Below are 26,060 nucleotides of genomic sequence, written 5' to 3'. Positions count from 1 at the left end.
TGCAATATATTATGCTTTCGCTATACCACATGTAGAATAACGTTGTTCCACGTGTGCATGGCTTGTGGCCACAAAGGTTCTACGACACATAATTTAAGTTGTCAACGTGTATGAATGTGAACATGTATAAGGATCCTAAGTCATTCATATCACCAATTAGTCTTGAATATGAAGTTGATATTAGTATTACTTTATCACACGAACACCTACCCTTAACATTCGCTCAAAGAGGTATATTGTACAAAAACCACAAGGACACATTCTGAATTAAGAGAGAAGCATGTAGGGTCTCCGACCCATAAGTTAGCGAGCGTTTGGTCTCCTCTCATTCTTTCTAGTTTTATTGAGTTGGAAACCATGCTTTTTGTTGTTAATTATTTGATTATCAGCCTCGCGTTTGCAGACATTGTAATTTGGTTTGACCCTTCATTAATGAATTATTCATTTCTGTCAAAAAAGAGAGAAGCATGCAATGAATATCAGATTACTTTACTTTCAGATGTAAAGTTCATATTACTATATCAAACGACCGTACCATTAGTGTCTACCAAAGCCACTAGCTAGGTTGAAGTTTCGGGTAGAGGCCGGGAAGCCAACGAATCTCAGATGCAAAGCTTCGTAGATGGCTTTCTCCCTTCATCGCTCATAGCGAGTGAAGCTCTGCCTACCCTTCTCGATCTAGTCGTGTACTCTAAAACATATGAAATTTATATACAGCATAAACACATGTACTCGTCCTCTACAAAGAAACAATACCAAATTGAATGATATACCTTCGAGGTCAGGATCAATTATTTTCTAGGGTTTCGAAATCCCCTGTGCAAATAATATTGGCTTGCACAGTTGCACTTCTATTTAGTTTTAGGATCATACGTACAGTTCATACTCGTGTACGTTTTTTTTTTTTGGTTACAATACTCGTGTACATTCTTTCTTCAAGAAGAGACTTAATTTTTCTTGGGTTTCCAAAGCTTAAGCTTTCGAAGTGATATTGTATATTAAACGGACTGTTTTTAGTTCTTTTTTTTTTTTTGAACAGGGGACTGTTTTTAGTTTGAATTGTCAACAATATGGAACACCCAGAATTCCGGTAATGTTTTCTGAGATCCGGATAGGAGCTTAGTGTCCAGCCATGTCGTCTAGATCCTTGCCGACGATCTCTTCTCTAAAGGCCAAAGCATGCCAAGTTCCATGCTCTGCAGGAGGGACTTCTATTTGCTTCCATAATCATGGCTTCTCTATTTTGCTCTACATGTTTCCTTCCTTAATCCCTTTTGTTAACGAGGTAGCTCCTTTACTTGCTCGGGAAGGCCAATGCTGCAATGCATCAGAATTTCATACCTTTCAACTAACTAGCTCTCTTGACTGTTCAATTATAAGTTCATTTTTCTTCGAACAAATGATCTAAATAGAAAAAAGAAATACTTAGATTTTACTTAGAGCTTCTGCATACTTAGCCATATGATAATGCCTTTCACGTTCCACTGATCAAGAATCAGTTAAGAAAAACAACATGAACAAGAGCTAATTAAAGACCTAATATTCATTCTCCGCTAAGAATTTAAAGGCTAATTACCACAGAATATATAAAGGCAGGTGATTCATAGGACAGTACTAAGTAGCTTAGCAGTTCAACACCGATAGCGGCATCATGGATCCTCTTGCAGCAGTAGACGAAGCTCCACCAAGCATAACCCCATTTGGCTGAGCTGAGCCACCTCCAACTCCTAACGCAGCTCCAGCCTCAGCACCACCGTAACCTGAAACAAAATTACCACGTTGCCCTCGCTGCTCATGCTGCAGCAGTTGTGTTCCTTGTGGTGGCAGTGACTTCTTTCGCTTCTTCTTCTCATAAGCAATCCCTCTAGCCTTGGCCTGCGTGTCCCTCACTTCCCTCAGGTACAGCCTCACGGCGCGTGCGCCGAAAGGGTTTGTCTCCGGCAGCCCACCGTTCTCCTCAAACGCCGCCCTCAGCCGTCCAATGAGCGCGTCCAGGCTCCCCCACGCCTGTTTCAGAGGGCAAGGACACGGTGCCGGAGGGTTAGGGTGCCCATAGAAAGGGCAGCCACTCCCATGGACCTTGGTCTTCCCGAACTGGTCTAAGTACCTCAGAAACTCCAGCACGTGGGCCCCGCTGCACCGGGAGAGCGTCAGCGGCGGGCGGTGGTTCTTCAGATACTGCCCGAAAGTGATCCAGTCCCTCCTCTTCTGCGACTCGTAACGGCTCAGCTGAGGCGCCACCGGTAGCGAAGGTGCCGCCATGAACGCTTGGTGATGCTGCAGGTGGTGGTAGGTCTCAGGGCTCGAGCTGCTGTTGCTGGAGCTCGAACGGCTCACCACCACCGCTGCAGCCGCCGCGGCCGCCGCTGCTGACATGTTAAAACAAAAACGAAGTTGTGTAGGATCTGTGTTAGGGTTGGATGATATATCTGGGAGAAGAGAAGAAAATGGCTTTGAGTTTTGGGTGAAGCTAGGAAGGAAGGAAGATAGGAAGAGATAGATGAGTTATTGATGGGGGAGAGATATATAGACGTGTAAGAAACTAAGAATATATAAAGTAGGGGCCGGGCAAGGGAGAGAAGCTAGAATTCATTATTTTCAGAGAGAGAGAGAGAGAGAGAGAGAGAGAGAGAGAGAGAGAGGAGTGAAGGAGGAAGGTAGAGAGGGCCATGGAGGAAGGAGACAGAGGGAGGGGGGAGGGAGGGCCCGATCGCAAAGCGATGACAGTTTGAATCTCATCACTTCCAAAAACGTCAAATCGGTCATGTACGAAGCCAGGACCTTTAATTTTTGCTTTTTTGTGAAATAGAAATAAGCATAGAGGCAAAAACCTGATAAATAAATATCTGTAAGTCTGATTAGGCAATGGGACTGTGACTTGTTGGTGGAGACATTTTGTGACCTAATTTTGCCATTTTGGTGAGGCAATTTAAGGCTTTTCGGCCTTCTGCTGCCCCCGCACAGTACATTTTGTGATCCAAAAGACTTTTTTGACTGTTTAAGGTTTGGTTAGGCAGATAAGATAGGAGTCGTATGTTTACAAGGGACTAATATTAAACTAATACACCCATGCTAATGAGGCCAAATGAATAATACAAGGTAAATTGTCCTCTAAATTTTGTAGTTTTGAGCCGATGACTTTTGTGTGTAAATTGGTCGATCATTTCTTACAAGGGTCAACTGTTTAGCTAGGTTCACAAAACAAATTTGTGCAAAAGAATGGTGGAGGAAACTATACTTTTAAATGTGTTCGGAATTTCTGAATAATCTTAACCATGCATGGTTTTTCGATTTTGATTATTTGAGTCATGGAATGCATCCTTGATTTGGCAAATCATACTTTATCGATTGACTATTCATATCGAATAATATGAGATCTAGCTTACTGAATTTTGACATGAAATATTAATACTTAAATTTACAACTCAATTCCTAGTGATGTGTTTTCTATCGAAAATTATTTCTTAGTCATGTCACTCATGTGTTGTGAGAGCCTCCTTTTATTTCACTATCAAGTATCAACCGATGAACAATTCTAATTTTGGAACACAACTGGTAATATATACGTTGTGCACCATTAGATAGGAATTATCAACCTTTATGATCAGATAAGTAACATTATGAATCACACCACAGTAGAAAGAGTTTTTACCTTTAAGCAAGAACAAAGCAAAGAGAGGGTAAAAGGTAAAACTAGGCATGTAGATGAGAATCCAAAAAAGAAGCATTTGTGGAGGTAAAGGTAATCAAAAATATCCCAGCATGATTAGAGTGCACACACACGGATCACTCATATTGATTGACAGTGCAGTGGCAACCCCAGAGACTTTGTTGCTTCCTGCTTTGAATCTTATTTATTGTAGAGCACTGAATATAGATGAATGAATAATTGGGTAGAGTAGAGTAGAGTTGAGGAGGAGGAGGAGGAGAAGGTGGGGGCATTGTTCCATCTTGTCAAACATGTCAAATCCGATAACACTAGGGCACTCGATGTTCCGTCCTCTTTTTCTTTTTTTCCCCTCTCTTATTTTCTGGTTCTGATTTTTCCAATTGAATTGGTCGATCATAGATCAGAAAGGACACTAACCCTAGTGCCACTTTACATTGTTGCTTGCCAGATTTAGGTACCCAGCACTGGACCTTTTCACGTGGGTCACCAAGATCTCAGCTGCAAATCCCTTGTTTTGGTTTTAGGGTTTCACTTCTATTTCACAAGCTGGAACAGTGATGAACAGTGAATAGTGGAGAGTCTTGGTGTATGCCTAAAAGGGTTTCATCCTCATGTGCTTTTGAGACCCTGTAAAACGATGGATGTGGTTCATAGAAATTGCAATATTGGATGATTGTCTTTGCGCAAAGGTTTTCAATTTGGTGCAAGAACTGTAGGGTTTAGACGAATTAAGCTGTCTGTGTCACACTCACACCCAAGAAGACAAATTTTGTTGCGACACTCACGTCAATCGTAGCTTTTGAATTTTCAAAACAATGAAAATGATGACATATATATGCTGTATATTACTGTGTGTAAACGTGTATGAAAACAACTTAACGTGACCTGACCTCGCCATACCAAAATAATGTTCGGTAGAAGAAGCAATGTATGATAACTGATTCCAATTTTCAGACTGAGCATTGCAATGTTTTAGCAAAAAGGGACAAACAAATGATAAAGACAAATGTGAGGTAAATAGGTTATATCCTATATGGCTATATCCTAACACAAACTATAGTCTCTTGCTACTATGCTAGATGAACCAGCTGATATATATCTTTAAAAAACCCATTACACATTTTTGTTATCATATATTTCCAATTTTTGCCCCTATTTTTTCATAACCTCTAATTGTATCAGCGTCCTCCTCTGCCTTCAGAGATACCTAAGTTAGTATATTTCACATGCTTTCAACAGACAACATGATCATTGAACTTTTTTCATTGAAGAATATAATCTTTCAAGAACATCGGCGTTTAATAGAGTTGCAAAGCCCCGAATTGGGTATTCAATACTCCTCTTTCCTTGACTCATATTTTGATGTACGATGCCGCTCCTGTTCCCCCATTAGTTTAGTTTGTGCTTGGTGGAGGGGGACGACTTTGGTTGAGGTCTTTCAGTCTTTGCCTTTCTAACCTTTGTTCTGCTCTCTTCAATTGATAGCTTGTTTACCAAAAAAGAAGTCGCAAAGATACTTAATTTACCTAATGGTACTTCGTTATCTCTTTATATCTCATATATACGTGAACAAACACAATCACAAGGTCTATAAACAATGATCCCCACACTGATCATCTCTAAATCTTGCACTTTAATCTTCTAATTATAGCGCATGTAACACGAGGGGACTTCTAATTCATGTTTATCATATCTTCTAAATATAAAAAAGACCAAAAGCTCATCACTACTTGGCTAGTTGCCCTATGAAACTCATCACATAATCAAAAAAGACTTGATCCAGAAGCAAGTTGTTGGGCTTGACTGGGCTATTCCTGGGCCAATTCTCATTCTCCTCCACACTCCATAAACTAATTTCTGTTGTACAAAATTACCTCTCCAACTCTGACTCTCTACTCCTCCCTGCATTGCAACTCCATCAACCTTTGGCTTCTCAACTCAATCATATCAAAGACCAAATCTTTAACCCGTCCATAGCAATTTGACGTAAGTTCATTGCGACCCAAGTCTTTTGTTTGGTCAATCGGAGTTGGATTCTGTTAAAGTTTCAATCTTTATTGCTAGTGTATTTACCCGGTGAAAATTTGATGACCCAGATGTGAATGGTGTTTTATGGCTGACGGTGACGTCCTGAAATTGCTGTTTGCGGTTGGAGTGTGGTGTTTTGCTTACATCGCCGTTGCTGTTTTGGCTTCGTTTCGTGTTATAAGCTACGTTTGCAGCTGCGCGCTATGAATTTGGTGCTGAATCTGAAGTGGGTTGGGGAGTTATTGCAATGGTGATTCATAAAGCTTTGAACTTTACTCTGTGTTTCTTAGAATTCATTGATACTCTTATTACTTTTTACATTCCTGCAATAGTTGATGTTGAATAGTATTTGTGAACTGAATTGATTTGGTGGTGGGTTGTGAATTGCATTGTCATTGTTAGAATTGAAAGCTTCCCACCCATGAGTTAGTTCTGATTGATTTTAGTTTTTTCAATTTGGGGTAGCTTAATTGGGCTCTCTTGTTGTAATTTGGATTGTGGAGATTTGTTGTTAGAGTTGATTTGGTGCATTGCTACTCTGTATGCAAAGCTTCGTGATTGAATTGATGGTCGCCTAGACTACTGAAAGTCCAATGTCATCTCTCGGTTTTTTATATATAATGTGATAGGTTCTGATTTGCGATATGATATTCTTCTTTGATTAGTTTCTGAATTATCATTTTGACTAGAGTCAATATCATAAATAGACCAAGAGAGGAAGTGTTTCGGACTGTTTCCCGAATACTTTAATTTTTTTTTTTTTTTTTATTTTTTTGTTTTTTTTGAGAAAGTTGGAGATGGACCTGAAACCATTAGGCTTTTAGAGAAATGTGTGATAGGGGTTTCTGAATGAGATGTGAGGAGTATGTAGGGAGCATTGTGGATGCAAGAGGTGATTTGAAACAAGAGGCTTCCATGGCCCTAGTTTAAGGTGTCATTTTTGGTCCTCGGATTAGGTAGATTATTCCAAATTGCAAAAGCTTCATGTCCACATGCTTGTTTATCCTTGTATCTGTGCAGCAGTGACTAATGATAATAGTTTTCTAGTCTATTTAGGCCAAAATAAGGGAGTTCTCAAGCCGCTGCCCTGTGAGGCATTAGACTTCTATGAAGCTAGAAACTAAGTTTTCATTTCGGCTCAACTATAGATGATCAATGCTACCAGTAAGGATGAATAAGAGATTCTGAATTTAAATAGGTCAAATGCAGGTAATCTTTATTTATGCTTAGTAGACAGTTTCAAGAATCATCAATTATAGTTATGAGCATCTTAAGGGATATCTCACTAGTTAGTCTTGTATGGCTGTCTAATAGGACTTCAGGGTTTCTTTGCAGAGGGCTCCTTCTTTCTTTTTGTATTGATCGCACAAGATCTGCTTTGCAGCCTAACAAGACCTTTTATTCAATTCATCACGGGTTTAGTTTTGTCCCAAGTCCAGTTTTTCTACTCCTATGAATCTATGATATATCCACATATTTGGCTAAAATTCCAGTTTGTACACTGCCAGAGGTTACTGTTATATTTGGTTATTACAAATGGAAGTTGTTATGGGTATTGGCCTATATAGTTCCAGTGCACCACACTAGATTCTGAAACCCCTATGCAGATCCACCATAATATGTGTTACTGGAAGTAGTACTTATGTTAGATTTATCAATTGCTTATGTGGTTGCTTATGTGGATGTAGGTGAATGTAGAAGTGACTAGAGCTACTTTTGAGCTTTGATATATAAACCTACGGGACTTGTAGGAAAGGTTGTAACAATTGACATAATCTTGTTAGTTTGTTGGGGCAGGCTCTGTGTTAATGGCTTCAAAATTACAAGTACTTTTCTGTAAGTCAGATCTTTCAAAGCCATTTTACACTGAGAAAACCCAGCCAACAAACATGGATTTTGATTGATATCACATGTAATTAACTTTGACATTTTCCTTTCTGCAGCATACAGTTCTTCTTGGCCCGATGGATTGCAGTATGGAAAAGATCGAGGAGAAGATTGAACGAGGCATTATAGGGCTTGAGAATATCACAATTGTGGAAAGTTTCATTTGTAAGATTATACGAAGTTTGACAATGAAATATTTCAAAATCAGGCATTTATGCAAATGTGAATAGTTAACTGAAAATGAGTATTGAGTTTGTTTGGGCAATTTTCCAAATAGCAGCATCTGAGCATCATATGGAGTCAATTTTCTTTTCTTTAACTGGATACTTGGTTATTTCAAATTTTTGTATACATCTTTGGTATTTTGGATCAAAATTTTGTGATGTCTGCAAGCTTATAACGCAAAACATTCTCAAACCTTACTAACATAAGAGTTTAGTATCGCTGCTACTACCTTATTATTGGAGACTTGAATATCAGATTAACCTTGAACGCTACTTCAGTCTGTAACTTGCTATCTAACTCATAGTTCTCTAAATTTAGTGTCAAAGAAATCGGTTGCTGGCCTTGCTGCTATATCAACCAATACTTTGCTGTCTGCCACATCCAGTCATCCACCACCATGATACCTCAACCACCTTTGTCACAATCTCTAAGCTCTCTAAGTAGTTGCTTGTCAAATGACCCTACGTCTACCCACCTTATCGAATATATAGCATTTCAGTGTCAACACTGCATTGTAATGAACTTGCATAGTTCTTGTGTGAGAATTAATACGCTTCGTTTTCATCAAGGTGTTTCTAATTTTCCTTCAGGTAAATTTTGAAGTATTAACATAATCTTTATATTTTTCACAGAACACAGAACTTCACCAGGACGTTGCTTCTTACTATGAAAGATATACATATTTCCCAATGAAGCTTACTGAGATGGTAAGCAAAAAAGTGTTCCCATCTAATGCACTACTGCATATTGTAAGCCAAAAATAATTGTTCCCATAATTATTTCTACTTTTCTTTACTTTTTGTTAAGAAGATGGGCAAGGTAGCGAAGTTCCTCAAATGCATGCATTGTGTCTGCATCAAAACCTCCTGCAAACTGCATATCATACAAGAAATATGTCTCAATCTTCTACATTTGAAAAATAATAAAAAAAATAAATACCCCAAAATTCGAAAGAATGAGCACAAGGACTTTCTTCTTATGCTAACTAACCTGATGAATTCTGAAGGCAAATCTCACTCCCTGAAGCAGCATATAGTCCATTGCAGGATCTTTCTCTGCTGCTGCCTTTGACTGTAGTTCCATAGCCACCCTCTTCATATACATCTTTGCTAGCTTGACTGAGCCAAATTTTATCTACAGAAGTTGGCTTTGAATTAGATGAAATGAAAATGTGAGAAAGGCGTTTGGCTTTCTGTTAAAGGCAACAATAAAGTCTACCTTGCTTAAAATGCCATTGTCAAGCATCCAGTCTGTTGGTATTTGATAATCCCTGCAATGACGCATCAAGGACTCCCTTGTTCGGAGAATGTTGTAAACTGTACGCTCCATCCTGTGAGAGGTAAGACAAATCTTGTTAAGTTTCTCTAGATGACATGTATTACTTGCTGGAAAAAGCTCTGAAAATTGCTGCATACTTCTCAGACAAGGCAACCATTTTCTTGAGCGCAATATCACATGGCGTTCGAGTATCATCTTTGAAAGAAGACACTTCAAGGTCCAGTTTCTTCAAATCTCTATAGCCAAATGCTGCTTCTCTCAGTGTGTCTGCTTTCTTTTCTGGCCAATCAAAGTGCTTTAGGACTGCTCTTTCATCCACCTTCAACATAAGCAAAGCATAATAACCAGGAGTCAGCAGATCCGACATATGGTAACATTGAAAAATTTGCAGATCAATTACAAACTGGAAGTTTTGTTGTTAAGTTCCTTCATGAATGACATTTATATTTGCCTAATTCATGCTAGTATCCTGTCAGCATTTGAACACTTCCAACTGTGTACTAAAGTAGGCAAGTTAACTTGCAGATACAACTTTAAATAGATTTATGGTTATGATTCATAACAGAGACCAACTTACAAGAAAGCAAAGTTCGTCATCGAGCCACTTTACAAAAGCCACAACATCTTCAATGCTATGATATACAGCATTGTTCACCTCTCTTATCAGTGAATTTACAAATTCTCCTTGAGTCTCAACATCTGCCTTTATCTGCATTAGAAAATGGTGATCAATTAGTAAGGACTTGCACTACATCACTACCCATGACTTCTATATTAAGTCTTGTGCTATTCCATCTCATTGTTTCTAGAACAAATATTTGCTGGTTATATATTCTAAAATTTTAGCATTCAGCAGTTTGATAGAGTTTAATTGGCAAAGAATCAGCTAGGAAGTTGAACTACTCATGACAGGAAAAAGACAGCTTGAGCGGAAAACAAACTTCAAACAGACAAAATCAAACAATCAGGTGTGCAAGCAACTTACAGCAAGCAAATGTGATGATCGGTTTTCAATTTCTCCAATCATATTACTACGAACATTGGCAACATCTGGTGCATCACAAATTCCTCCAGTTGAAGAATCCTTCCTGGAATCTCTTTTCATGAGTGAATGATAGAACTCAACTACTTGTGGGGCTCTTTGCACCGTTCCTGCAGTATTAGTCCTTGCTGCAAACTTTGGAGGAGGTGGAGGGGGCGGAGGCGGTGGTGGCGGCACTTTCATAGACTCATCCACTTTGGTTCCACTAGAATTAGAACATGAAGGCCTAGGAGGGGGATTTGGAATGCGCAATGCCCTTTTCTCAACATCAAACGAAGCCGGAATTTTATGGATTTCATGGCATTGGAGCATTCCCAAATCATATTTTTGAGAAGCCACTGGCTCTATATCCTTCTCAATTTCTGGGGGGCACATAAAACCATCGGATTGCCTTCTCTTACTAGACAGCACCAGCTCTTCTGCAAAGCACTTGGATCCGCTGATTGAGTGTCTTCTTCTAGGACTTCTTCCTTCATCTGAATCAACCCAACTTTTATCCAAGAGCTCATCTGGGGATGATTCCAGGTTAGGCACATCCTCATTAGCAATAGGCCACTTTTTCAGCTTCTTTACCAAATTCATTCTCTTCACACTCTTGAATTCCAAGTAGTCATTGCTCCTACTCGACAAGTCCCCAGCTGATTTACTACTCCTATCAATCGAATTTGGACTCTGCAGCTTGTCAGAGTTCTGCAACTCATTTCTTAAACAAGAATTGACCCACCTAAGGTATGCTAGCTCCTCAACCTCATTCAACCTGTTCATCTGTAACCCCTCAACTTGTTTGCACAAATCTTCATTTGTATGCCTTAACATAGACGCCTCGGCTTTGATTTTCTCAACAATGTCACTCTGATAATAACCAACACAAATTTTAATAACCAAGAACAAATCAACCTATACTAACATATACAGAACCAATCACAAAATTTAAGTAATCAATGAAATTAAAAGCAAGCAAGTACCTCAGAAGGTTTTGCTGGAGAAGCCAATTGGGCTGTCACAGCGGAAAGTTTACAAGCAAGGTTTCTTTTCTGAAGCTGTAGCTCCTTGTTGAGTCTTCTCAACTCTAAAACCTCCATCTCCACACTTCCTGACGCTGAAACCACCCCACATTCCTGGTCTTCCCTCTTCAACACCTCTTCACTCCTCTCCGAAATCGACACTAATTGCTCAGCTAGACTAGCCTTCTCCTCTTCCAGCACCTCAACTTTCCTCATCACACCATCCAATTCTCTCCTTTTCGCCTCCAGCTCCCTCTCCAGCTCCAAAACCCTCGGATTCCTCTTACATTCCGAAAGCTCAGCCTGCAGCTGAAACTCCCTCTCTTTCGAATCCTGCAGCAGGTTCCTCAAGTGATCAAGCTCGAGAAACAAGTCCCGCGAAGACTGTCTCCGGTGGGTCTGGTACATCTGATTAGCATTGTTGACTGAGCAAGACAAGTCTCCGATCAGCGAACGCTTGACTCGTGATGAATGAGCAGGGGCTAATGGCAACTGAGGTTTCGGATTCGACAAATCGCAACCCATTAACGGCGGCTTCTTGCTCGTCACTGCGTTTAGCACTTTCGTCTTCTTGTCTCCTCCGAACCCTTTGACTATGTGAGATCCCCATGAAGAAGCAGACTTCAGTTTTGATGTGTTGCTGTTGCCCTTTGTGTTTTGAGACCTTGGTGCCTGGTTTTGGTCAGAAAACTTGGTTGCTCTGGCTCTGGTCTCAGATGGGTTCTCTTCTCTCATTGTGAAAACCCAAATTGTCTACAACAAATGGCTCAAAGTTTGGTCAGAATTTGAAGCATGGGTTGGTATAGAAACACACTGAGCTAGCTGCTTAGTTCAAATTGTTTAGGACGGAAGATTTGAACTTTGAAGATTAAAGCTTGAAATGGAGCTTTCTGAACTTGTTTGTTTTACTGGAAGCTCCGATTCCAAGGTTATAGCTTGAAAAGTGGCAGCTTTGCTTTATTAGTGTCCAGTCTCACTCTCAAGGGTTTGAGTTTGAATTTTTGAAATTTGAATGTGTCTTGGTACGAGGGAGGAGGCTTATTGCAACGGTCGTGCTCTGTGCCCCCAGGCCCCACGTCCATTTGGTTCTTTGTGATTTAATGACGTGGGTATTGACTGTATTTTTCACGTTTTTCACTTTTCTATTCTATTTCTAGTTGAATGTTCAAATCAACTTCTTGTTTCTTACCCGATTGCCGGAAGTTGCGAATTTGGGGAAGAAGATGCGACTTCCAGGCGTCCTTTTTTCTTAATACATATTAAAATGATGCTGATCTGACTACGTTTCATAAGAAAAAAAATATTAAAAAAAAAAAAAAGAATGCAAAACGTATAGTTGCCTTGGCGGACGATAGTTTTTGAATCCGCTACTGTTAGAGATTTTTCAAATTATAAAAAGAAGAATTGTGAAACGGTATATGTAGTTATGCATGAAACCAAGAGGTATGTATTTATTGCCAAGAGACATGTATATATTGAAAAGGAGTATCATATCAATTGCTGTTGTATATGTGAATCTGAACTCAAATACATATATGATTGTTGGCAATTATAGATAACTCTAGCTGAAGAATTATAACACAATATGAAGAGGTATGTAGTATTTTGAAAAGACATAATTATTCTTATATGTAAGCCCTTTTAGTGAGGACCCTTAAGTTGAAGACTTGATGAGGACCCTTAAGTTGAAGACTTGGTGAGGACTTTTCGGCTTATCCCACATTTCGATCTTATATCTATATCTTGATCGTTCAGTTTATAGGTATTTATGAGTAGATCATTTCTTCAAATTTTCAACTATATTGAAAATTATTAAGACATTCATAAGTGTGATTTATCAATTATGAACTTGAACGGTTCATATTTGACAGATTTGGTTCGTCTATTAATTTGATCTAGTTTGTTATCTTAACGAACACCAATCTGAGTGAAAATTTGTAGAAATGATCTACTCATATAAACCTAAAAACTGAACGGATAAGATGTCAAAATGTGATCGAAAATTGGGTCTATTAAACCATAAACCGAAAAGTCCTCACCAAGTTCCCAACTTAAGGGTCCTCACTAGAAGAGCTCCTACTCTTATATATACATATCGTTCTCTGCATATTGGCAGATCAGAAAAACCTGTTTCTCTTCTTCTCTAATCCTAAATCATTCTCTTCATCTACACTTCTTTAACATCAGTAAAATCTAGAAACTATAAATCTGCAGATATAGTTTCTAGCAACCTTGAGTCTCTTGAAAATCTTCAGTTGAGTGTTGGTTGATCATCGTAAGTGCAAGACGCCGATCAACAATAGCAAGATTGTTAGGCTTCATTGTATCCATAGGCTTATTTGCATTAACCCTTTTTGCACACAAGTAGTGGGAGCAAATATAGTTTGAAAGATAACGTTGCTACAACGTGTCTTGAAGCATAAACTCTTTCAAATTGCCATAACCCATTGACCTATATTTCCCAATTTTCCAACAGCCACTGCGTACATAGACAGGCTTTGGTATGTGACGGTGTAAAAGTATGGATGATAAAAGAAAAACAAATTGTAGAGGTGTTTGAAACAAGCAAGAAATTTTTCAACAGGAAAATGAGAATTATGAAACATTTTCAACTCATACGATCACACTTTGAGTCGAATTATTTGAATTTCAGCATATGACAAAGAAAAATTTCAATTCCACAAATGAAAGTAATTTGCTTAATTAGTTGGGCTTCTCATGATGAGCAACTTGGGTTTACATGTAACCTGTTACGTATGCTTTTAGTCATCTTGATAACTACTTGCAAAATCTCATATACCACTCCAAGATTTATACATGTAAGGAGTGTAATTACGAAATTTATTCTTGTAGTTCCACCTTTTCACATATTAATATGACTAAAATCTCCGTTTACTTACTTATAAACAATGATATTCATGTAGTTAGTATTTAACTGAGAAAATTTTGATAAGTTGGAAGATAGTAAGAATATTCAATATCTTTGAATTGTCTGATATTCTACTTGATTGTAATGAAAAACTAATATACACACACAAAGTCTACAAAAACCCGAGCATGAAGAGGAGCTTGGTTAACTAGCTTAAATCGGGATCATTTTTAAGTACGTACTCATGCATTGTTTTGTTATATGAGAAAACGAATTAGGACTAAACTTCTTCTTTCGTTATATGCACGTCAATTGTTTCAATCATTGAGCCATAATTTCAACTCATGCTAATCAAGTTATTGAAAGGAAGGATATCAAACAGATTATTAGCCGTACACGATTTGGGTTTTAGAAGAGGAATGTGGAAAACCAAAGTCGGCAAGAAACCCAACCATACGTACGTCTCTTATCTCTGCAAATCCAGGCCAAGGATTTTGACAATACCTAGCTATTACCCAGTAAATGAGATATGGATGATGAACACTCTTCATCTTATAAATAAGCTAGGCTTGTACGTAGAAAAGCCAAAAACCAGCACTACTGGAAAGATATGATACAAACGCTAATGAAGTTACCAAGTTATTCTGTAGCAGTAGTTCTCTGCATACTTTCAACCCTTTGGCTCTCAACTACTTCAAATCCTATTATCGAAAACTTCCTGAAATGCCTTCCAGACCAATCTCACTCCAACTATTCAATCTCTGAAGCCATTTACAGTCGACAAAATGCCACTTTTGAATCCGTTCTTTTGGCATACGTCAGAAACGGCAGATATCACACCCCTACAACTCCGAAACCGTTGGCTGTTGTGACAGCCAAGCACGAATCCCATGTACAAGCCACAGTGATCTGCGCAAAGCGGCATGGTTTGCAGATCAGAATCCGAAGTGGAGGCCACGATTACGAGGGTTTATCTTATGTGTCTCATGTCCCCTTTGTTGTTCTTGACATGTTTCATCTCCGAGCCATTCATGTTGATGTCGCTGATGAGAGTGCTTGGGTTGAGTCTGGGGCTACTGTTGGTGAACTTTACTATGAAATCGCAAAGAAAAGTAAAGTTCATGGATTTTCAGCTGCAGCTGGTCCAACTGTTGGTGTTGGTGGTCATTTTAGTGGCGGTGGCTATGGTGTCATGATGAGAAAATATGGGCTCACGGTGGATAACATTGAAGATGCTAAATTAATTAATTTGAATGGTTCAATTCTTGATAGAAAGTCTATGGGAGAAGATCTTTTTTGGGCCATTAGAGGTGGCGGTGGAGCAAGCTTTGGTGTCATTTTGTCATGGAAGATAAAGCTGCTCCCAGTGCCAGCGAAAGTGACTGTATTCAATATCGGAAGGACCCTTGAGCAAGGCGCTACAGATATTCTTTACCGGTGGCAACATGTCGCTCCTAAGCTACCTAAAGAAATCTTCATCAGAGCAATGCCTCAAGTTTTGAACACTAGCTTGGGTAACAAGGCAGTGGAAGTGTCATTCATTGGTTTCTTCTTGGGACAAAGGGATGAGCTTCTTACATTGATAAATGGGAGTCTTCCTGAACTGGGGTTGCAGAAAACAGATTGCATTGAAATGAGTTGGGTAGAATCTACGGTATTTTGGGCTGATTACCCAGTTGGAACTTCCATAGATGTTCTACTTGAAAGGCCTGAGGGGCCAACAGACAACTTCAAAGGTAGGTCTGACTTTGTGAAAGAACCAATTCCAAAAAGAGACATAGAATCCATATTGAAGGATCTACTTAAGATAGAGAACTTGTGGATGCAATGGAACCCCTACGGTGGAAGAATGAGTGAGATTTCCGAGTCGGAAACTCCCTACCCTCACAGAAGCGGAAACCTGTTCATGATTCAGTATCAGATAGCTTGGGAGGAAGAAGGGATTGGAGCCACCAACAAGTACCTTAGCTTATCTAGAAAATTTTACGAAATGATGACTCCATTTGTGTCCAAGCGACCAAGAGAGGCCTTCCAAAACTACAGGGATCTTGACATCGGGGCCAATTTGGATAATCAGACCATCTTCAAAATTGCTAGACTCTATGGAAGCAAATACTTTGAAGGTAATTTTGAAAGGCTGGTACGTGTTAAGACCGAGGTTGATCCCCAAAACTTTTTCAAGCACGAACAAAGTATCCCACCTCTTTCCCAAGACTATTTGGTCTAGTGTATTAGTTAGTGAAAGGTCCTGAACTCGACTGATGTACGTACTAGTTATAACACATTCTCAATTGTAATATTCTCAGATGTTCATATAATTGTATCAAATGATTTATATATATGCAAACGTATTCTTCCATATATACGTACATATATGCACTCCTAATTCAAAGGAATATATACTCCAAAATTTGATCATATATGATTACAGGTCTATGATTTTGATGCGTGTGTGTATGCACATATGGGAGAAGTCTTATGATGTTACTGCTTGCGTACTCCCACTGCAAAGATGAACACAATAATATTACTGATATGAATAATGATCAAGATGTTTGTAATGTTGAGTCATACCACTGATCTTTTAATATGCATGTAAACATTCTCTCAATCTATAGCAAATGTTTCATGACCTGCTAAGTTTAAAATATGACACAAAACTAATACTGAACTAAATATTGTAATGCGATGTCTTACTGCTACGTTGCGATAATATGACCTATTATGACCGTAATATCATCGACCTTGCCTCCTATGCTCTCCTTCCCAACCTTGCAAGATTCAAAGGAATAAGGACTAAACCTATTTACATCCTCGGAGTTCCGCAAAGCCAGCTGCTCAGCTATAGTCCAAGCCAACTGCTCCGGTTCTACAAAACCTTCTATAATATTCACCTCCAAAACTTGCTCTATTTCTTCCGGCCACACATTGTCAAGCAACCCATCTGTCCCAAGAACTATAACATCTCCCGGAATGACATCAATCGGTTCTATCTCCACAGCAAATTGGGGACCATGCTTTGCTTGATTTCTTCCCAACTTAACAGGACAGTTAAAACGATGCACCTGTATTTCAGACTTAAAGATGCACTTCTTGTTTCTAAACAACATGAAACCGCTATCCCCAACGTTCAAAGCATGCAGTTTTCCATCTTTGTTATTAAGCGCAACAATACAAGCTGTTGATGACCCATCAACATCCTTGGTGTTTGCATAAGCCTCATCCAAGGCCTTTCTCAGATCAACACCATTACTATCTGGGGATATTATTCTATGTTGATCATGTACGGCCTTGGCTGCATTATTCATGAGCTTCCTTGCGAAAACTCCGGAATCAATGCCATACTTTCGAGTACCACCCAAGCCATCAGCCACACCAATGATGTTCTTTTCTGCACATATGAAGTGAGCATCGTCGCCCTCAATCGGATGGTCTCTTTGTTCTTTCGACAAATAAAATGACCCGCAAACCATTTTCATAATGGTTCTTTCTTTTGATCCAGTGGGTTCATTGTTACCCAAGTCAACACGATTGATGTCCTCAACCATAAGCGTCTTATTTGGGAACGACGTATTCAAGTCTTCAGCTTGACAAGGTTGCTCTCCTCCTCCTTCCATATGTTGTAATTAAGAGACCAATCGAGCTTCAAGTCAGTTTCGACAAACCTACCTACTGTGCACTTCTGAAAGTTGATTCAACCATATATCACTGTGATTAGGTACATAAATAAGCAAATTTCCCTGCTTGGTAATCGTTAGTACGTTTCTAACAAGGAGAACTACTTCTCATATAATTGGGATAAACGTACAGATCGATACAAATAGGATTTCCTAATCATATCCGCAATATATTCATATTTCAACACAAATAGTTGAAAGAATCAAACCAAATGGGGTTTACGTACTAACCTGTTTAGGAATTAGGAGAGATCGAACATAGGTGAACAAATCGTGCAACTAAACTTTGGCCTTTTCTATAGGATACGGATTCGTTCGAAATAACATAAAATGAAATTACTATTTTACTTTTGGTAACTTAATTTAATGCTACAAAGAACTGAATAGGGTTCCAAATAATGTAACGAATTCCGGAAAAATTTATCAAATTTTGAAGTTGAAAATGCCAAAAGAAATTGACATTTCACTTCAATAGAATTCCATCATTTTTTTTTTGAAATCAAGAATTCCATCATTTTAAACGCAAAGAGTTATCCACTTATCCCAAATGAATGAAATACTAACCCTAGTCATATAGGAAGATCCAGTCATATAGATGTGGTGAAAATAAAAGATAGCCATTTCCTGGATTTCCTCCCATGTGGTGAAATTATCTTGATAGCTACAGATACATCCAAGCAAACTTAACATCCCAAAACAACCATTACAACAAATTGAAACAAGCAGCCTAGAAGCTGACAATGGCCCTGGTGCATGAACTGCAAGTTTAGTCTCCAATGAAGAGTCGGTTGCGACCAAACTGCAAAAAAGAAAAAGAACAAAAAAGCAAAACAAGCAGGATTAGAAGCTGACAAAACCAAGATATGCATCTATATCTTTCAAAATGCAAAGGCAATAAGGACTATTTAGTAAAGAGAATATATGCATCTATATATATATATATATATATATATATATATGTATTTCAAATAGCAATTTTGTTCTCCAAGATTGGAGAAGCAGAGTATATTAGATTACTGATCACTAGAAATTGAATGTGCAAGGAATTTTACCAGGCTCATGAGAAAGAGAAACCATTATGAAGTAGGTTAAAAGATGACATAAAAAATTTGAATGTACGTGGAGCTAACAAATATACAGGGCCCTAATAAAGAACACACATTGAGCAAAATAGACAAGTAGAACTATAAGTGATGAGGCAAAATAGACAAACAAACACTACAATGCCAAATAGAATCAAGTAGAACTATAAGTTAATCAAACAGTATTTACCATGTAGTTGATCCTGGCACGATACATGTATACCCTCAACCCCTTCCTCACCAGACGATTCGTATCATCCTACAAAGGAACAACAGAAGAAATGGATCCATAAGATTAACTAAAACAAAACACAATGTATAGAAACCAAACTAGGGATGGCAATAATCCCCAGCGGGTAGGATACCCACGGGTATTCGACCCTAACGGGAAAGATATACGGGTATAAACGGGTAACGGGGATGGAGATCCCCAGTATTCGGATTCTTAAATCGGATACGGGGCGGGTATGGTGTTTTGATATTCGTCCATCCCCACCCATTAAGGATGAAAATATTATTATATATAATATTTATTATATATATATATATTTATATATAATTTATAAATAAATATTAATGTAAAAAAAATTTGTGATTCTCTTAATAAACATTTAATGGATCGACCTTCCTTTTTATTATATATTTTTATTCTCTTAATGAAATTTACCGATATTGTTTTGTTTTAACCAAGACTTGTATTTATTTATTTTGGTATTTGATTTTAATTTCATACTTTTATATAATTTTATTTCGTATTTAAATTTTTTTTTAATTTAATACAAAATTGTTAACGGGTATGGGTACGGGTATGGAAACGTAATCCCCAAAGGGTACGGGTACGGGGAATCCCCGTTATTTAATTACGGGTACGGGAACGGGTACGGGAATGAGAAATGTAAAAAGGTATAGGTACGGTATTTTGATCCCCGGACCCTACCCTACCCATTGCCATCCCTAAACCAAACAATTGGTTTACTATAATGAAAACAGTACCCTATTCTTGTCAAACAGTTCCCTGGGGAGCAAAGACTTGAACTCGGCACGAAGAATGCCACTGACTTTATGAGGCTTAGTAACCTTTCCCCGAATGCAGCGGTACTTGCTTCCGTTTCTCTTCACATTAGCCCTGTAGAAGTAGACAATGCGCTTTCCAATGTACCACTCACCTTCGTTCCTGCTCTTGATACCTTTGATCCGAATCAGTGCGCTATTCGGGTACTGTCGAATGATTGTTCCTCTGACATGCAGTCGGATTCGCCCCGTGGATTGGGATGCCCTCACTTCCACCACTCTTTCCAAATCTTCCCACAATTCAACTCTTGGTGAATACAATACTCTATGGAGAAATGCATTAACATTATTGAAATTCTGATGCCTTGCATTCTCTAACATCAGTGCTCTTACCCTAAACCCAATTCTTTCCGTCAACCTTTCTCCCACATTCACAACCGCCGCATTCAGCCAAGCTACTGATCTTTCATCTGTTATGAGCAACCATGGCCTATCTGGTAGTAGTGGAAAGCTCAGAAGAGACTCCAGTGTAGAAATAGCTCGAAGAACCTCCTTAAGGATGTAATCAAGTAATACATCACGGTTGATTTTATGGTTAAAAGTTAGCCGAAGGCTTCGAATCAATCCTATACTCCCACCAGCCATTCTTGCTGTCTTAACCTGTAGGATGAATTCTTTGTGTGCGTATTTCATAAGAACGTTGATCCTGTTATATACTACTCCAAAATCATTGCTTCTCTCGCCCCATTCAAAAGCATCCATTAAGAATGACAACATCGTCTGAGTATCTCTGAAATGCTTCATCATGTCCTTTCTTTCCTCTATGTTAGTCACCACCATCATCTGCATAAGATACTTGGAGACCTTTAGACCAACATGAGTTGCTTGCTCTTCTATGTCCCGCAATTCTCTGACGTCTTCCGAGTCTGGACCACACTCTCTGAGCAACTGCATGAAGCTCCTCTGCTGGGCAATCTTATGGTGGGGATGATGAATACCATACCCAATGTACCTTCTGTCATACTGGTCGGACTCGTCTTCGGCAATGTATATTCTACCATACCAGAGTGCCGTCCTGGTTAAATCTTCCAGAATCTCTATTACTTGCTCCTCTAAAACCGCACCCTGGGGATCAAAAGCCAAAAGCTCATTCAAGCGTGTGGTGAAATCCTGCTTAAACTGGTGCTTATATAGCTCCTTCCCTTGCAGTTGATTACTTATGTCGTCCATTATTACTTTCTTGAAACAGAGACCCATGAAAGAAAGAAGAACACTGATCAGTCTTTAAACTTGAAAAGGGAAAAGTTCAATACACCCCCAAAAACTGAAGAATCAATATTGACTACGGAACAAAGAAAGAGAGAGATTCATACCCATCTCACAAAGAATCACTAGCTTAATGCACATCAAAAATTCAAGAATAGATAAAATAATCTCCAAGAATTAAAACTGAATGTGAAAGTATCATACAAGACCATAATTTGTGTACTAAACTCGCCAAAGATAACTTAATGCACATCGAAAATTCAAATCCCAAAGTTAGTGAAGGAACCAAAGCAAACCCAGATTCAGAAATGCCAATAAAGAAAGATGAGAGAGAGAGAGAGAGGCTCCTACCTAGAGTCTTCTGTAAATTAATTTCTCTTGGAGTTCCTGAAATTGAACCAAGAACCCAGAAAATTAAACTAAATATTAAGCTTCAAGCTAAGATGGTAACACAAATGCAGTAAAGAATCAAGCAAGAATGAAACTTGTGGAGCAAGATTCGGTTTTTACTTCTGAGAATTTGAGAGAGAGAGAGAGAGAGAGTACCTGGTGAGAGGCAGTGTATGAGTGAGTAGAGGAAGGCAAATTCCTTTTGGTTTTATATGGAAATCACAAACTGACAAAATCCGTTTTGTTTTTTCCCGAGGTGTGTGACCGTCTATTTCACCGTGCCTCTAACTAACCGGAATATCGTTTTTGTTTTTCCGGTGGTGTTTTCACCGTGCCTCTAACTAACCACAATCTTTACATGTTTATCTCGAGTAATTATGATGCTGATCTTTCCGCAAAAACTATTATAATTTGCTAGCAAATTTAGAAAACAAGTGGACTCGGTCGCTACATTATGAGGAAACATTATGATAGTTTATATTCTGTATATCTCGTAACTTATCGTTAATTACATTAGAAACATTTTACTTAATTTCATCATTTATCGGGACATGGATCGCCAGCTTTGGAATGAAGAAATTGTAAATTAACCAAGCCTTAATTTCATGCTAAAACAAGTGATGATAAATTACATATATGCATGGCTCAATATGATTAAGACAAAGCTCAAGTACTAATCAATATGTGTGTTAAGAGAATCAGTATTGTTCAACGCACTGATTAATTAATTTAAAAGAATCAATATGCTGCTAATTATAATTAGAGTGACATGATCGAGTGAACTTCCTTATTATAATTAGAGGTACGAATACTCTTGAAACTTTTTTATGCTTCAAGCACATTATTCATCGTGTTGTTTTCTTGGCTATTCTGTGATTTCTGTCCATTATTATATGATAATCTTAACCCTTTGAAGAACCACACGTACGTACGTACTAAAGAAGTTGAGAACACAAAACAGAAACAGATCAGCAGCTCTTACTAACTCAAATTCCTCACTCCTAGCCTCTTCTATGTACCAACCAAAAATGGATTGATTGCTTATCAAGAACTTAAAAATAAAAAAATAAAGCACATCCAGCATGCATGATATAGTAGCCAAAATAAGAAGAAATTATCTTGATAGTTGCAGTCTGCAGATCAAGGCAAGCAAACTTAACATCCTCAAACATTCAAACCTAAGGTCAGATAATACACGAAGTTTGAAACCATTAACAATCCCAACAATCTAAAATTCAGGACACTAGGTAAATGACCAAGCAGCAGCAAGATTAGACAAAGCCACAAAGGTCCTGGGGAACTGCAAGATCAGTCTCCGTAGATGATTTCACCATACTGCAAATAAAAATGCAAAACAAGCAGAATTAGAAACTGACAAAACAGAAGCGAAGGCAGTAAGGAGTAGGACTATTTAGTATAGAGAATATATGCATCTATATATTTCAGAATGCAATTTTGTTCTCCAAGATTGGAAAAGCAGAGTATTATTGGCTAAATGATCATGAGAAACCATTATGAAGAAGGTTAGAAGATGACAGAACAAATTTGAATATACGTGGAGCTAACAAATATATAGGCCTAACTTTAAACTCCCCAGATAAAGTACACACATTGAGCATACGAGGCAAAATAGACAACATGCAAACACCATAATACCACATAAAAACAAGTAGAACTATAAATTTCTCAAATAATATTACCTCGTCGATCCTGGCACGATACATGTATACCCTCAGCTGATACAAGCAGTTCTGCAAATGAACAGAGGAAATGGATCCATAAGACAACCTGACTCAAAGTCTCAAACAAAAGACAAAGTAAAATTTTTTTTTTTTTTGGTTCAGTATAGTTAAAACAGTACCCTGGGGAACAAATTGGAGTCGAACTCGGCACAAAGAATGCCACTGTCATCATGAGGCCTAGTAACCTTTCCCCAGATGCAGCGGTAGTGGCTTCCGTTGTTCTTCACATTATCCCTGTAGAAGTAGGAAACGCGCTTTCCAACATACCACTCAGCTTCCATCCTACTGTTGATTCCTACTACCTGAATCAGCGCGCTTTTCCGGTTCTGTTGAATCACTTCAATGATAGTTCCTCTGACTTGGAGTCTGATTCGGCCTCTGGATAGGCATCCCCTCCCCACTTTCACCTCACTTTCCAGTTTCGTCCACATTTCATCCCTCGGTGAAAACATTCTCTTGAGAAATGCCTCAGCATCATTGAAATACTCATGCCTTTTATACTTCGACATCAGTTCTCTTACCCCGTTTCTAATATTCTTGTCAACCTCTGTTTCCAACTCCCTAAGCATCCAATGCAGCCATTTTACTGATCTTATATTTATAGAGAGTAACGTTTGGGGACCGGGCAGGATTGGAAAGCTCAAAAGAGACTCCAGCTTTGAAATAACTTGTTCAATCTCCTCAAGGCGGTCATCAAGAAAATCATCAAGGTCTTCTTTCTTGTCTAAATTTTTCAAACTGTTTGTATATCCTAGACTCCCAGCTGGCATTTCTGATCTGTTGTTAACCTGTAGGATGAGTTCTTTGTGTGCGTGTTTCATAAGAACGTTGATCCTGTTAAACACTACTCCAAAATGCTCATTTCTCCCCGGCCATTCAAAAGCATCCACTAAGAATGGAAACATTTGCAGAGTATCTCTGAACTTCTTCATCATGTCCTTTTTGTTCTCTATGTTCATCACCACCATCATCTGTGTAAGATACTTTGAGACCTTTCTACCAACAAGAGTTGCTTGGGCTTCTATGTTATACAATTTCCTACCCTCTGGCGAGTCTCGATCACACTCTCTGAGCAACTGCATGAAGCACCTCTGCTGGCCAATATAGGGCTCACTGTACCCAAGAAATCGACCTACATCAGTATACCTGGGTTCATCTTCGGCAATGTAAGTTCTGCCATACCGGATTGCCGTCGTGGTTAATTTCTCCAGAACCTGTATTAACTTCTCCTCTGTAACCACGGGTGTAATCCTGTGGGGATCATCAAAAGACAAAATCTCATTCAAGCGTGGGGTGAAATCCTGCTTAAACTGGTGCATATATAGCTCCTTCCCTTGAAGTTGATTATCATCATCACCTATGTCGTCCATTATTACTTTCTTGAAACAGAGACCCATGAAAGAAAGAAAGAAAGAAGAACACTGATCAGTCTTCAAACTTGAAAAGGGAATAGTTCAATTCACACCCAAAAACGGAAGACACTGACAAAGAAAAAGAGAGATTCATACCCATCTCACAAAGAATCACTAGCTTAATGCACATCAAGAACTCAAGTCTATCCATTGAAATATAATCTCAAACAATAAAACTGAACGTGAAAAGCAACTTGAAGCAAAACTCCAGTATCATACAAGACCATCATCTGTGTACTAAAATTGCCAAAGAATACATGCAGATATCCATCACAGTATAATAATCTTGAAGAAAATTAAGCTGCATTTTAGAAAATAGAGTTACTCGTACCAGAATTTCTGCAGAGACGTTGGATTCTTGTTTTTCTCCTGAAAATTTTCAGTACAAATCCCAATGTTAATTAGTGAAAAGAACAAGGTTTATATAAGAAATCAAACCAAACCAAGATTCAGAAATGCCAAGAAAGAATGATGAGAGAGAGAGAGAGAGAGATAGAGGCTCCTACCTAGATTATTCCTCTGTAAATTTCTCTTGGAATTCCTGAAATTGAACCAAGAATCCAGAAAATTAAACGAAACACAAGAGGAATGGTGCAAATCTCACTAAATATTAAGCTTCAAGCAAAGATCATAGCTCAAATGCAGTAAAGAATCAAGCAAGAAAGAAACTTGTGGAGCAAGATTCGGTTTTTACTTCTGAGAATGAGAGAGAGAGAGAGTACCTGGTCAGAGGCAGTGTGAGAGTGAATAGAGGAAGGGAATCCTTTTTGGTTTTTATAGAGAAATTACAAGCTGACAAAACCTCGTTTTGCTTTTCCCGAGGTGTGTGATTGTCTATTTCACCTTGCTCTAACTAACCGGAATATCCTTTTGTTTTTCCCGTGGTGTGTGACAGTCAATTTCACCGTGCAACTAAAATCGTTACATGTTTATCTCGAGTAATTATGATGCTGATCTTTCCGCCGAAATTATTATAACCTGCTAGCAGATTTGGAAAGCTAGAATTGATTTTGGGCTGAGGGACTCGGTCGTTAGTTCAAGAGTGAACATAACGACAGTTTATATTTATATTGTGTATCTCATAACTTATTGTTCGTTACTTTAAAAGCATATAGTTACTGTTGTCGTTTATCGGGGCATTGGTTGCCGGCTTTAGAATGAAGAAATTGTAACTTGTTCCCCAAGCCTTAATATGGTGCTAAAACAAGTGATGATGATAAATTAAATGCATGGATGCGATTAGGACAAAGCTTAAGTACTAACTAATTAGTGTTCAGAGAATAGAATATTGTTTTTATTTTAATTACTAATTAATTTAATGAAGTAGTATGCTGCTAATTATCCGTACTCCCAACTTGCTGTTCGTTTTCCGTCAAGGCGATTATCCATGTCCTCTCACTGAGTAGGGACAATAAAAACGGTTACATGTAGGTAATTATGTAAGAAGTGTGGGCGTTACAAGTGGCACAACTACCCC

General features: G+C 38.5%; 5 protein-coding genes across 5 annotated transcripts; 1 reads left to right on the top strand and 4 right to left on the bottom strand.

The window, feature by feature from the left end:
- Window positions 1-1,153: 1,153 nt before the first annotated feature.
- On the bottom strand, window positions 1,154-2,457 carry LOC101301655. The gene has a single exon (XM_004293669.1). The coding sequence runs from the start codon at window positions 2,374-2,376 to the stop codon at window positions 1,624-1,626; it is 753 nt and encodes a 250-aa protein (XP_004293717.1). The 5' UTR covers window positions 2,377-2,457; the 3' UTR covers window positions 1,154-1,623.
- Window positions 2,458-8,602: 6,145 nt separating this feature from the next.
- On the bottom strand, window positions 8,603-11,869 carry LOC101315124 (protein CHUP1, chloroplastic-like). Its single transcript, XM_004293630.1, has 7 exons — window positions 11,096-11,869; window positions 10,074-10,982; window positions 9,666-9,797; window positions 9,226-9,407; window positions 9,029-9,140; window positions 8,801-8,944; window positions 8,603-8,683 (listed from the first exon to the last, which is right to left on the bottom strand). Exons 1-7 carry the CDS (start codon window positions 11,867-11,869, stop codon window positions 8,603-8,605), a joined length of 2,334 nt encoding a protein of 777 aa, XP_004293678.1.
- Window positions 11,870-14,628: 2,759 nt separating this feature from the next.
- On the top strand, window positions 14,629-16,365 carry LOC101309917 (reticuline oxidase-like protein-like). The gene has a single exon (XM_004295394.1). It carries the CDS (start codon window positions 14,629-14,631, stop codon window positions 16,228-16,230), a length of 1,602 nt encoding a protein of 533 aa, XP_004295442.1. The 3' UTR covers window positions 16,231-16,365.
- Window positions 16,366-16,702: 337 nt separating this feature from the next.
- LOC101309623 (probable protein phosphatase 2C 55-like) lies at window positions 16,703-17,620 on the bottom strand. The gene has a single exon (XM_004295393.1). It carries the CDS (start codon window positions 17,618-17,620, stop codon window positions 16,703-16,705), a length of 918 nt encoding a protein of 305 aa, XP_004295441.1.
- An 826-nt stretch (window positions 17,621-18,446) lies between these two features.
- LOC101309335 lies at window positions 18,447-21,003 on the bottom strand. Its single transcript, XM_004295392.1, has 3 exons — window positions 19,756-21,003; window positions 18,953-19,021; window positions 18,447-18,479 (listed from the first exon to the last, which is right to left on the bottom strand). The coding sequence occupies exons 1-3, from the start codon at window positions 21,001-21,003 to the stop codon at window positions 18,447-18,449; spliced, it is 1,350 nt and encodes a 449-aa protein (XP_004295440.1).
- Between the last annotated feature and the right edge of the window lie 5,057 nt (window positions 21,004-26,060).

Source organism: Fragaria vesca, linkage group LG3, assembly GCF_000184155.1.
Source record: "Fragaria vesca subsp. vesca linkage group LG3, FraVesHawaii_1.0, whole genome shotgun sequence".
NCBI lineage: Eukaryota > Viridiplantae > Streptophyta > Magnoliopsida > Rosales > Rosaceae > Fragaria > Fragaria vesca.
The sequence above is the reverse complement of the archived record's forward strand: the minus strand, read 5'-3'. Positions and strand labels throughout refer to the sequence as shown.

Excerpts from the sequence above, each read along its gene's own strand:
- LOC101301655 (XM_004293669.1), bottom strand. The coding sequence starts at position 2,376 with ATGTCAGCAGCGGCGGCCGCGGCGGCTGCAGCGGTGGTGGTGAGCCGT.
- LOC101315124 (XM_004293630.1), bottom strand. The coding sequence starts at position 11,869 with ATGAGAGAAGAGAACCCATCTGAGACCAGAGCCAGAGCAACCAAGTTT. Across the intron at positions 10,983-11,095 it reads CTCCAGCAAAACCTTCTGAG|AGTGACATTGTTGAGAAAAT; the intron begins GTACTTGCTTGC and ends GGTTATTATCAG. Across the intron at positions 9,141-9,225 it reads ATGGTTGCCTTGTCTGAGAA|GATGGAGCGTACAGTTTACA; the intron begins GTATGCAGCAAT and ends TACCTCTCACAG.
- LOC101309917 (XM_004295394.1), top strand. The coding sequence starts at position 14,629 with ATGAAGTTACCAAGTTATTCTGTAGCAGTAGTTCTCTGCATACTTTCA.
- LOC101309623 (XM_004295393.1), bottom strand. The coding sequence starts at position 17,620 with ATGGAAGGAGGAGGAGAGCAACCTTGTCAAGCTGAAGACTTGAATACG.
- LOC101309335 (XM_004295392.1), bottom strand. The coding sequence starts at position 21,003 with ATGGACGACATAAGTAATCAACTGCAAGGGAAGGAGCTATATAAGCAC. Across the intron at positions 19,022-19,755 it reads AACTGTTTGACAAGAATAGG|GATGATACGAATCGTCTGGT; the intron begins GTACTGTTTTCA and ends GTTCCTTTGTAG. Across the intron at positions 18,480-18,952 it reads GTGCCAGGATCAACTACATG|TTTGGTCGCAACCGACTCTT; the intron begins GTAAATACTGTT and ends TCTTTTTTGCAG.